Source organism: Gobius niger (genome assembly GCF_951799975.1).
Source record: "Gobius niger genome assembly, chromosome: 16".
Taxonomy (NCBI): domain Eukaryota; kingdom Metazoa; phylum Chordata; class Actinopteri; order Gobiiformes; family Gobiidae; genus Gobius; species Gobius niger.
This window is the reverse complement of record NC_136867.1, coordinates 13190997-13204455: the sequence shown is the minus strand read 5'-3', so window position 1 is coordinate 13204455 and position 13459 is coordinate 13190997. Positions and strand designations below refer to the sequence as shown.

The 13459-nt window shown below is 44.1% G+C and overlaps 1 protein-coding gene across 1 annotated transcript; it reads right to left on the bottom strand.

Annotated features, from left to right (window-relative positions):
- Window positions 1–3457: 3457 nt before the first annotated feature.
- Window positions 3458–13071, bottom strand: LOC306975956 (uncharacterized protein). The gene is made up of 3 exons (XM_079573787.1): window positions 12949–13071; window positions 8507–8752; window positions 3458–3550 (listed from the first exon to the last, which is right to left on the bottom strand). Exons 1-3 carry the CDS (start codon window positions 12990–12992, stop codon window positions 3487–3489), a joined length of 354 nt encoding a protein of 117 aa, XP_079429913.1. The 5' UTR covers window positions 12993–13071; the 3' UTR covers window positions 3458–3486.
- Window positions 13072–13459: the final 388 nt, after the last annotated feature.

Genomic DNA, 13459 nt, shown 5'->3' with positions numbered 1-13459 from the left:
GGATGTCAAGGCTCATAGCACCATGTGCAAAAGCAATTTTGTCTATTATTATTAGCCATTAGCCAGATTTTTGTTCAGCTAAGTATTGTTATTTTTAAATGTTTAAAGTTTCTTTTCTGTCTTTGGGAATCGTACTGTATTACGCGAACTAAAAAAGTCCAGCTAATGTGTGGAACTCGATCCCCTTGTGTATTCTTCTTACTTGAAATGATATCTAGGTCAACATCTTGCGACATCTTTTGCAAACGGTGGGGAAGAGGAAAAGCGATCAGAGTTTCCGATTGTAAAAACGTCTGCACGTGGATGTCAGCGCCACTGAGCGTTTTTGTGAGGTTCATTTTGCCAGACATCTCCTGACCCGGGTAACGCTAAGTCCCTTCGGCCATGTTCCAAAGTCTTGTGGAAAGTCTTTGATACAGAACAGCGGCAGCAGTCGGCTTTATTATAATGTGTTAACCTCAAGCAAAAACAACTGTCCCTACGCTCCGCTGGGGCCGATGACTTCTCTCCCTCTCTCATCCGTTACCCAGAATGCTGGAGAGTGAGTCTCGCCGTGAGTGTGGGGTATACGTGTTGAGAATATGAATTGGTTGGCAAATACACTACTGTACTTAGACTCGGAGTCACAGTGAGAGAGATGTGGGGCATGTGCAGATAGCGCAGCCCACTGACATACATTCTCCAGATGGGGAAAAAAAAAACATGAGATTTACTGCCTCCCTCTCCCCACGCCGCTTCCCCCTCCATCATTTAATCAGACTGACTATGTCCTGCTCATTGCTTTGATAGTGTCTTTGGACTAATTTATTATTCTGAGCTATGAGTCCCTTTTATTTTCACTATCCTCGTCTGACCTGCCGATTATTGCTTCAATAAATCGCGTTTAGTTCTCCTTCATTTATTTCCATTATAAAACACAGCTCGCCATAAAGTACAAGACGGCCATTTTGTTCTTCTTCACAGTGGAATGCAGCATTTTCCTCCATCCCTTCCCCCATAAAAATCCCCTTTCTTCAGCTCTCTTCATGTTGTCAAAGCGAGGACCCTTGTGATTCTTGAGATTCCAGGCTCCACAATGCAGAAATATTTTTCCACTAGAGCTCTCCTGCGCCACTATGTGTATGTTCCAGACTTACCACATTTGTTTTTCTTGGGGAAGAAGAAAGAAGGAGACAAGGGAAAGTGAAAGGTTGAAGCCAAATCACACAGAGAATATTTACAAGGCGGGTCACCCGACGTTCACTTGACGTGGCACAGTGGATTAAAAATCCAATAGTAGAATGATGCAGCATCAGGCGATGGGGCCAGCGCTAATCTGTCCACTCTGAGGAGATGGCACACTGGCCCCTGACTCACTCTATACTCTCTGGAGTTGGACTGTACGCTGCAATACACTACAATGCACTGCTTGAATAGAAGAAGTGTGCTTTTTCATGAAATGAGCAAATTTCATCAACTTTTCAGACATAGAACATGTTTCACAGAAAACTATGTTTTAACACATTCAAGCATAGTATTTACCAATATCCACTGAGACGTGACACTTGATATTTGACTTCATCACAATCGAAACTGGTCAGAACAAGCTGGCGGAAATAAAGCGGTCACATGAATGAGAAGTGAAAGGTCCCAAGCTAAACACTTCCTACTTCAAGAATAAGCAATCTTTAACAAAGTGCCTTTGAGTCCGAATCCAATTAAGGTTTTTCCCCCGAAAAAGAAATTCTACTAATTAAAAAAGAGGAGCTTCATGCACTAGACTGTCAGGAAGCTGAACTCTCTCCTTCACTCCCTCCCCTGTCCCTATTGTATATGAATTTTTAGCCATAACACTATTTTGATTCTCTGTATGTGCTTTACATGTGACACAGTCAAATGACAATAAAGTTAACTGAACTGAACTAAGTATATTTCAAGCTATTAAGACTGGATGGATCTTGAGACTAAAGTAGACTACATTCATATTTTGCAAGCGTGCCAACCTTTTAAAGTTGTTGGAGGACTCTAAAAGACAAATAGCTCTTCAAGTAATTCAAAGCACTTCAGCCTCACAGAGAACAGAGAAGTGGGATTTTGTCCTGAAAGTTAAAGGACAGACTCTTAATGCTCACTTCCCTGTTAAGGCTGCATCACTTTTTAATGTTGTTAACTTTCGATTTTCTTCACTGCCGTGTGTTGCGCAGCCCCAAACTTATATTGGAATTTTCTGTTGATATTTATCGACCTCTCCACCCCCCCCCCCCCCTCTCCTTCTCTGCCCCCACCGCCGTTTATTTTTCTCTCTTTCTCCGTGCCAGCTGTCAGCTCTGGCACCGCGCCACACTTACGCTCGCCGTTCCACTGGTGACAGATGCAGCCGCAGCAAGGCAGAAAGGAGAGAAAGCAACAGAGGTACAAAGGAACAATCCGCCGAATAAGGACAGACAGCGAGGAGAGGAGACAAGGGTGGAAGGATAGAGGAGACAACAGAGACTCCGCGCATTGTGTCAAATGGGACACGGTGCTAGATTAGGCCAATAATCACGTCCAGATGGGCTGTAGAGGGGCGTGGACGCGAAGGGAGATTGAAAAACAAGATAGGCCCGGAACACTTTCAGAGTTGGGTTACCACGCGACTTTATCCTGACGTTTCTCCCCGCCGGCCACATGCGCGGTACAGTCTCGCACATAAAACTTACAGCTCCCAACGCAATTATTACAGCTAAAAGGGCTACAGGTCATTTCCACAGCAGATCGCGCGGCTGATAGGCAACATCTGTGTGGCATTTAGGTCCTGTCGAGCCCTTCTTTTTCTCCCTTATTAACATTCCACAGCCCATTCCTGAACCCCTGACACTGGTAGAGGACCTTGACCAAAACATGGCTTTTCCCCTGCTTTTCTGCAAGTGCGAGCACAGATTGCACCCATTGCTTGTGTTTTGCAAATTTGTCATGCGTTAAATATGCCTGTATCGAGTGTCAGGCTGCAGCGGGAGGCGAGAGCGGACCTCGGAAAGTAAAACTAAAGATCCCTCTATGGGCAAATAATCTTCAACTACAGACAAATATTTCTGTAATCAGAATCTGTAAATAGTTAACTTTTATGTGTAAAATGTCAGGGTACTATGGATTAAAGCAGTATTAAGTAACTTGTTTACCTTAATAAATCCTTTCCGTAGTCCCTCTGGGAGTAATACAAGTGATTGGGGGTCTTTCATCTCCCCCTGGTGTCTCAGGCCAGAAAACCACAATTGCAACTTCGCGGCCACCGGGTCGGAGTCACCAATACGCACTAATGGAATCACGAAGAAGATGCTAACAGGCAAACGGGCAGAGCTAACTGCGGGCTAGCGCCGCTTGAACAGTGTTTACAGCCAAGTTTGAGTCCCAATCGTCCCAATCCAATTCAAAATGGACTTTACTAACCCAACACTTCAGGAACATAGCTGCATAGATGCAACTTAACAGATTCAGCTTTGTTGACTTTCCAAAACACACTTTATTTCTTTATCGTCTTCTTCTCAACACTTGTGGCACCTGTTCCCTCAGCTTCTGCCAGCGATAAGTCCACCTTCACAAATCGAGAAACAAAGCACAAGTTAGCTACATCTGACCAACTCGCTTTGCATAACACATGTAGAATTATCATCCAAATGCGGCGTGCCAGACCCTCTCTAATGGGCCCATGAATGGAGATATTGTCAGTTCTACTTGGCCATCGCAAGCCTCCATCAACAAAGCCACGCAAACAAACAAAGTGAACACCATGCAAAAAAAACAAACAAGCAACACTGCACTCCTCCCTCCCTCCACCTTGGCTGTTCATGTCATTGTTGTCGCCCCCCCTTTACCCAAATTTCTTTGTCTGGTCGTCTACCCCCATCTGCCGCGCGTGGACATGGCTCGTGCTGGGCTAATTCGCTTCCTTGGACACCATCTGCTGAGTGACTTTCTACAGTAAGCTGAGCCAGATCTTGCATGTCCCAGGGAGGGGGTAAACGGGGGGGGTTAGGTAGGAAAAGGGGGCGTGCTGTTGTCACCTGTTCAGCATGCCGCCTTCTGTCCCGTGGAGTCAGCTTTCACCCAGCCCGATGACAAAAAGACTGCGTGTAGAGCATTAGCGCCCCACTTCTTTGATTTCACAAAACGCTCTTGGGCAACTCGTTTTGGGGTGGCACTCGCTTAATTTAGGATGAATACTGAGATTTGCTCTTTCACCATGGCCTTTGGTCTGGCAGAGGCGACTGCAACTTTATGTTAATATTCCATACTTATAGACAGAAAAAAGACTGGGGTCCTGGTTGAAAATCAAAGACCAAGTTTGACGAAAAGTAAGTAAAGTATTTTTTTAGGGGAAAACTCACACAAAATGACAAAAATGACACACAAAAAGTATGCTAAATATAGAAACAATAGCACATCTCCTCTACCTTGGGCCTACGGCAGGGAATCTACTCAAATTTGGGCTGTCCTATGAGAGAGACGGAGATAGTATACACTTAATTGTTTTTTTGTTTTGTTTTTTACAATTACTTCCATTAAACCTAAGCAACTTGTTTTTTGTGTGTGTGTCAATGCAAGACTTAACATACAACAAAATATTAAATTAGGACAAAAACAAGGCTAAATTGGAACTAAATTTGAAAAATCATGACTGTACCCTTAACTTTTCCCCTTTTTTGCCCAGTAGGCTATAGCCTATACCGGACAGGACAGCCACAGAGAAAGAGGAAAAAGAGCAGGGCAGCAGGCTTATCCAATAGACCACTTTTATTTATTTGTATTGTTTTTGGTGTTATGTGTAAAGCTCAGTCAGAGGGAAAACCTCAGTGATTTTTTAATACATTGTGGCTTCTTGAATATTGCGTCAACTATGAATATTTTGCTGACATAATGTGCAGTCATAAACCAAAGTTATCCATGTGCAATTTGCTTTATATTTATCATGACAACAATCTGATACCCATACCATGGCAGGCCAATGCCACTCTAAGCAGCTAGGTAAAAGCCAGAGCAGTTTAGCCCTTGACTTGAGCACCAAGGATTCCTGCATCTTGATATTGACTTAACCATTTGTCTCTAGAGCCGATCTCAGATTATCTCTAAAAGCCTTTGCAGAGACTTTGGGTTCATCTCTCCAAAGTATTCCTTGTGAATGTAATTATATATCAGCAGCTTAATCAGCTAACTTAATTACCAAAGACTTCATTATTGAGGCTGTCAGCCCCTCCGAGGTGAACCAGGATAATAATAGCAGAACAGCGTCATTCAATTACTGAGCTCAGCAGGTGAATTTCTCTGAGCACTAAGAAGTCAGACCTTTATTCATCCAAATGTCAATGGATTAGAAGCTTCTTTTCCTCTATTCACAATGAAGAGAGACTTATAGGAGACATGTGATCTTATAGCCCCATACCGAGGCACAAAGTCAACGTGGCACAGACACTAAAAAGAAAGTGCTTTGAAAATGTGTCTGCAAGGAACTAAACAGAACTTTGAGAAACGTTTCACTTTGGCATTGCGCATATGCTTTCTTCTTCTGCAAAGTGGAGAATTTCCTCCAGAACGTCAGACCGTGTTGCGCCATCTGTGGCTTGCTCTTTGACCCCTGTCTACAGTTTCAGGAAGAGCGTAGTCCTCGAGAGGCACGGTGGCAAAGGGAGGAACTAGATGGCTGCTGCACTGTCTTGACATATCGTTGACGCGACAGCTGACGGAGGGAAACAAAGCCATTTTCTATTGGCAAGGGGAACAGATATGTAAAGTGCATGGGATTGAGATGGCAGAGCGTGAGTGACAAGAGCGCGTGCAGAAGAATACAGTACAGTGAGACACGAGCAAGTGGGGTCCTGCAGCTGTCCAGTTTGAGAGGCAGCTGTTTTATCATATTTGGTACCAATAATGTCTACGCTATATTTGCTTGTTACCGCTGAACACACACATTGAAAGCGTGTGCGGCCTGCCCAAGCACCCCCGTGGAGCATTGGGCCGTTACTCACTTAGACCCCTCCCCTCCTATCTCACGTAATCAATGCCCCTGCTCATTTAGCCTAATCAATCCTTATGGAGAATCAATCTACAACTGACGCGGCGCTCGTTTAAACCGGGCCCCGTCAGGAATAACAGTGCACGCTCTCCGTATGGACCCCGCGATATGGACATTTCACACTTGATAAATGGATTGGCGGCTCGGCCCGTGTCCAATGCCTGACCATATGTGCGTGATGTAGGGATGCCCTGTGGGGTGACGTGTGCAGGTTGCGCTGCACTGGGGGGAGTGTGGGTACATCGCTCTATAATGGGAGCTCCATTTGGATAAGTACACTTCAAAGAGCCGTTCAAAAGACTGGCTCATTTTTTTTTTAAGTTTAAGAATTCTGGGTGATAATTTATCTAAGAACTATTGGGGAAAGGAATGGCTGAGGGAAAGACTTTGAATGTAATCACCCTAACTCGCAATGGGATGGGTGAATATCTTAATTGTGCCGAAAAATAAAAAGGTTATGCAACATGCAAAAAATCTGTCTCTTTCACAAATTAGAGCCGTTCAACCCGTTGATTGGATCCGGTCGTGAACCTCACGTCGCTGGTATGGAGTTAGGGGGAGTGGTGGAGCCAGGGGAGAGCTAAAGCTTAAGGGATGGTCCACATATGTCAGGCCGGGCCCAGTCTAAAGTGGCCATCACTCAGGATTGATTAGCCACGAGCCCATTAGCCCCCTGGCTCTTTCTCCCCTACCACTTTTCTGCTCTTTTCACTCTCTCTTGTTGGCGTTGTCCATCAATCACCCCAGTTTTCACTCAGCACCCTATCCTTCCATTTAACACTGCTCCCCCCTGTGCTATCTGTGCTCAGCTGGGCCCCCTGTACTTTGGGTTACATTAGCTCTGAACTTTTCCAAGGTTGCATCATTTTTCATTCCTTATCTACTTCTGTAAAATGAGGTGGTCATTGACTGACACAGAAGGGTGGTAAGAAACTCAATACTTTTGGTGTGTGAGTAGTACTTCAGTCTTACATTTTCTTAAAAATAGACCTGATTTAAATTCATACTCGTCTCTAAGTAACAGCATCTAAGAACAGACACGTGTGTGGATGTAGGAGTTATGGTAAATGAACCAAATACATTGTAGTAAGCAGCAACAGCAGTAGCATAATGCTCATATAAGTAACAACATCAAGTACTTTTGTTTCTCCCTCAATATGTATAATATCTTTACTCTAAAGTTTCACGTTTAAGATGTAGAACTTTATTGTCCTCATCGGGAAAAGTACATTTGACGATCCCTCAAAGTTGCAGGGGCAACCTGTCGAGGCAGTGAGCAGCCGCTGTGTTCATCATCAGCAGTACCCAATTCGAGGAACAGCCTGTTTTGAGTTACCTCTTTTCAAATTTTGAGTACTTTTGCAAGTCCTGCAGTATAGCAGGCATTTTGCACGACCTTGCCTCATCTGAACATGTCAGACTCACCTGTCCACGAGTCTTGTGTGCTGGGGAGAGCTCTCGAATGGTAGAATCATTGTGAAACCATGACAACGGGCTTCTCTGGGGTGTGTGTGGAAGCCATTACTGAGCTCATCTATTTAGGTCAGTGTCCTCAGGGATAGTCGCCTCTGTGGGGGAGGTCGGGGGGAGTACAGTGTATATTGGGGCGTGTCAGAGGGGCAGATAACAATGCAATGATGCACTCGAGAGCATAGGTCAGAATGGGAAGAGCAGCTACTGTAGGGTATTTGTACCACGTGTCTACCCTCATTTTTGTCGATACGTTACAAGGTGTGTTTTTTCTACTCTCCAACATTATCAACACTATTAAGGTTTCAGACAGTACTGTCTTTTGTGCATACTATTAAGCCTGGTGCAACGGTAACATTTAGCTTCATTTGTACCAGACAACAATTGTAATCTCCTCCATTATTTAGAGATACCCCCTCAGTGTTTGCAAACAGCATAAGCCTGGATGCAATATTAATGGGGGAGTTAAGCCGATCTCAAAACATTTTTTCTTCGTAATTGAATAAGTATTGCGCACGCACAGACAAGCATTGGCTCATGGTCACCAAATACACTTGATGATAGGAAGTATTACCAGGTTTCTCTATATGACAGACTATTTTACTGCTGAATGGGTGGTTTCAAAGATTCCTTGAAGCATTATTTAAAGATTTATCTCCAGTCAAGTGGATGTAAGTTATTAATGAACGCCCCATCAACAGGAAGTGGGCACAACGCTTTCAGTCTAGAAAAGGACCCGTCTGCGGTGTGTGCTATTTAACAGGCCAAATAGCCCTTATGAAAAGAGGATGTGCCCTCAGTGACATGGAAGCAAGGTGACAGTGTGTGGGGAGGCCCGGACCACCTGATCAAGCTCCCCACCAAACCCCGCTGCCCTGCGATAAGCCCACACTGCGCTGACTGACTGCTAGCCTACCCGTCATCTCCCTCTCTAACAGTGCTGACAGCCCATCTCCATTCACGAAGGAAGCTCGGTCAAAAAGCAAAAAGCCAACACACACTGGCACTCACACTAGGGCGGGGCGGCGGCGGCAGTAACCCGCGGTCAGGCTGGACGGGACATCGGAGAAGCCGGTGTTGCCAGGCAGGACCACCCGATGTCTGTGCGTGTCCCTCCACGTCGTCCCCACGTCCTGGTACCTCTGGGGGCTCCACCAGTAGCCCCCCTTGCCCTGGTGCGGAGTGCTGAAGTTGGGCAGCTCGGACCTCCAGTAGCGGCGCACGTACAGCGGCTCGTACAGGCTCAGGCTCGGCTTCCTACAGTTTGAGGAGACAGAACAGAGGAGACGAGACAGGAAATCAATACAACCCGAACATTACTCTGTGTACTCGTTTCCTCACTGTGTGGCCCCACTTAATCACAGATATAAAAGCAAGGGCAATACAGAGCCTGGAATATGTCAGTGTTTGTAGGGCTGTGGATTTTAAGCGTTGTGAGAAGAGAAGGGCGCAATTTGGTTCGTTAAAAAATTCTAAATATTGCAATTATTAAAGGTACACTGCGTAACATTTTGGACTATACAGTTGCCATCAGTACAAAACATGCTCCTAATGACCAGCTCGACACAGAAAATGCTATTACTGCAGTGAGAAAATCTGAAATTCTGCTGACTTTAGTCGACATCTCCATGGAAACGAGCTGGAGACGCACCCACTCCCGGTAAAGTTATGTCTTAGGAGAGCTGAGCCGCTTACAGCAAAATCACATGTTTGTTTGTGGTATTTTTCAATGCTGAAAATATCTGTCATAAAATAAAAGCTTGTATTTAATTTTTTTTTTGGGGGGGGGGGTAAAATTCTACACAGTGTGGCTTTAAGTATTACGTCTTTATGATTCTATGGTTACAGCATTGACCCCATGAGCCAAAAAACAGAGTTTGAGCCAAGCTCTTAGGGAATGACACAGATCTTTTCATCCTGGCCACCTGCGAATAGGCAGCAAGTAAACATTTTGCCATCAAGGTGGAATCACAATCAGGAAATATCGGGAAGCATAGGATTTCAGAGAGTTTGACAAAAGCCCAATATTGATGATTTTGGGGTCAGAGCATCTGCAGGCAAGGCAAGGCAAGTTTATTTGTAGAGCACAATTCTGTATGAATTGGCAAGGCAATTCAAAGTGCTTCACAGTTGCATAAATATAAGAAAACAAATACAATCAATAAAAACATCAACATAGAATTAATCAATTACAGTAAGAGGCAAGAGTGTAGATAAAATACTTTCAGTTATATGCATTTTTAAGTCTTGTTTTGACTCGCTCTGTAGAACTTGGTTGGTATGAAAATACACCCCACAATACATTTATACACTCAGATGTGTTTGGCCAGTGTCTATTGGTCATGTTGTTGCTTCTTGTTGCGCTGCCTCATCAGCAAACTAGAATTTTGTTGATATTTGACACTCATTTATAAAAGTCCCACTGAGATCAGGACTCTCTTTTTCAAAAGACTCATGGTTCTAGAGGAGAAACTAAGATAAGATAAGATAAGATAAACCTTTATTCATCTCACAAAGGAGAAATTCACTTGTTACAGTCGGCGTTACTTCACAGTCTTATTGTACAGTCTGACAGCAGTGGGGATGAAGGCTTTGCGGTAGCGCTCCGTCCTGCACTGAGGGTGTCTCAGCTAGCGTACTAGCGTACATGCTTTAGAGTTAAGGAAACTGGGGCAGGCGTTGAAGGGAGAACATGCAAACTCCACACAGGTGCAGATTCTTGCCACCCTTTTACTGTGATTTGGTCCCGAGTAATCTCACACTAGAGTCCATGTTGCAAGTTTTATTTCTGCTTGACACAAACACTCAGCCAAGGACAAGCATGCAGAGACATATTATAAGCACCTCTTGGAAATGTTTTTTGACTGCAGGAAGCACATAAGGCCTTCTAGGGTGACTCATTCACTGACAAATGAAAATTACCTCCCCTCACCCCCTCGAGTATCTTGTCTTGTAGTAAATACACAGGAAGGCATTAGTGCTTCTGTCACGATGCCAGCTCGGGCCAATGAGAAGTGATTTAGCTTGTTGGCACCTCACGGCTCTCATTAACTGCACTGGACCTGTAATAAACTGGCAGCGGTGGTATCGGGGACAGTAAAAACGGGAGGAAGGACAGAGCTGAAGGAGACGAGATGAGACCGATAGCAGCGACAGCGTGTATGTATACGGCCAAATTATGATGGCGACTAAGGTCCAGTTAAGGCTATCTGGTTTCAGCCGCTATGTAATGAGAGCTCAGGGATACGGCAAAACGAAAGGGGCCTCCAAGTTCCTCTCACTCGATTTATCTACGCTTCTAGCTCCATCTGCACCAATGAGAGACACTTCATCCATCCGCAACATTGTGGGGCCCTGCCATTAAAAGTATACGTATAGAGGAAACTTTGCAATTGTGCGTAGGGACATACTGTAAACGTAGCATGGCATAAATACATTCTGACATGCTATATTTAGTAGTGTGAAATACATGTATTTGGATTATAGCCATACTGTGTGACACTATGCCTAACAATAATAATTAATGCGAGCACTCATTTAATTACGAGTGTTTTTGTTGAGGTATGCTTTTCTTTTTCACCTTTTCTCTGAGTGGCTGTACTACTATTCAGACATCACACTACTTTGCTGCTATAGCTCATTTAATAATAGTTAAAATGGCAATAAAACCTCTTCCATGGGCTTTATTTTGATGACACACTGTAAACATTGCACTGTTGCTGTCTAGTATAAGGAGCATGTTTGATATCACTGGTATGTTTATTTTTTTTTACAAGGGCTTCGCAGTTTAGTTGCTGTTGCAAACTAGCAACATAGGACCTGGAATGTTCCACAATGTGGCTTTAATACTTCATGTTTGTTTTCTCTTATTTTGCAAAGTGAACAACCAAATTACAGTTCAATCAGTTTATTTCTGTTCAATCCACCAAACGCCTATCAGGTATAGGCGCGGGTGCAGGGGTTGAAATTTCACACAGTAGGTTATAACCTAAAGCATACGTAGACAACTCTCGCAGTCAAATATCTAGTCCTCACCTGTCGGTCCCTGCCAGCTACTGAATACATTACGTTCACGGCATTACTCACGCTTCAGGAACACAGATTTGACTATAACCTTTGCTCAGGTGTGCCAGTTGGATGCCGATGGGTCTGCGACATGACTGGCGCGTCGGCTCGGTGTTTGTCTGCGAGGCATGAAGCGTGACTGTCCCACCAGGAGCTGCTCTAATCAGGAGCAATCAGCTGCACTCTGAGAGGTCCCAGACTATCTCCTCTGTTCCCCAGTCTCCTTCCTCTCCCCTCCCTCCGAAGTCCCTTCTGCCTGGGGTGAACTCCAAACGCATTTCTCAGCATTGATTTGATGAGGAACATTTTTCATTTCAAGCCAGGGAAGATGTATATATATATTGACAAGGTTGTGAGATGAAAGGGAAACGAGGTTGGCTGGTTTAATACGGCATTGTTTACACACACACACACACACACACACACACACACACACACACACACACACACACACACACACACACACACATTCTTTATCCTGGGGTTGCAGTACAATTTATTTCGCTTCCATGCGTGATTTACTCATACGAAGTGGATGGACATATCTCAAGGACACAGAGGGATTTTGACGTCACACTGCTCCTAAATTTCAGTTAGTACAATGGACAAAACAACGGCAATGTTAAAATGTACAAAATAATATAGTGCTAGTAATGACACTGCTGCTAATGTTGTTCTGTAGCTTGTTCCTTTACATTTCTTTGACTAATGTAAAACAATGGATACTATTAGCTAGCTATAAGCAACAAAATGGCAGATTTCACCGAAAACACTTTGATTCTGATGTCTAGACTTTGCAGACAATTTCTAGCCAGTGGGTGAGCATGCGCAAGAGACATTTAACCTAAGATCAGACTGGTAACTGGGGTTGAGACTGACTGATGGAATCTTTAGTCTATAGTTCATTTTCAGTTCAACAACACTAGCGTCAGATCCCTCACTGGCTGTTGCTATGACTCTATCTTCAACGAGTGATGCTTCTGTAAACGCAATCATAACGACAGAACAATTATGGGAGTGTGTTTCTTATACATTTCCGGAAAAAATTCAGTCCAACAAAGCTATGATGATTTGTTTTTCTGCCCTTTAATCCCATTCCTTCACCGTTGTAAAATAACTTGTTTTTCGACTCTCACCAATGTCACCCTGACCACAAGCCACACCGTCTCTCTCTGTAGCTCCCCGCAGCAAGAATGTTGACAAATTGAGAGGCACGGCACAGAAATTCTTCCACTCCCTTTTTACATGTCACCTCTACAACAGAGCATCCGAGTCGCGTCACCTGCTGCTACACCGCTCACAAAAACAACTTCTTGATTTTAGATACAATGAGTCTGCTTGAATGAGCTGGCATGGGCAAAAAACGGGAGGTACAAAACACTACTCACCTCAAGATGTAGTTAGCTACATATTCAGCTGTTTCGGGGTACATTCTGGCCACGGGTCTTCTGACTTAGTGTGGGGTATGCGGCACGTAGGCTGGTGCATTTAAAGTATTCAGACATCCCAAAGGATTTCTTGAAATGCTTGTGCCTGTTTTAGCAAACAGAGTCCCTTCAGGTTGGCAATTATCTCCCCTGAAATAGCTGGCAAGCCATGTAAGGACTGGGGATTATGGCCATATTTTGGTAAGGCTAATTGTCTTTAATCTTGGTGCAGTCCCAAGTTATTATTACAGTTTTAAATCTGTTCTTATTTTCATGGAACAAATCACTTTGTTTTCCTTTCGACCGAAGTTAGATACTATGTAGGCGTTGGTGGTGCAGACAGTCATACAGGTTGACATTTTCTGACGTAGTTCATGGTGCTGCTGGTATTGAGAATGAATCCCAGGTCTATTGGCTCAATTGAAAGAGCCTTTACTCCTGATTTAAAAGTTTAGTTTGCATTCGACAATGC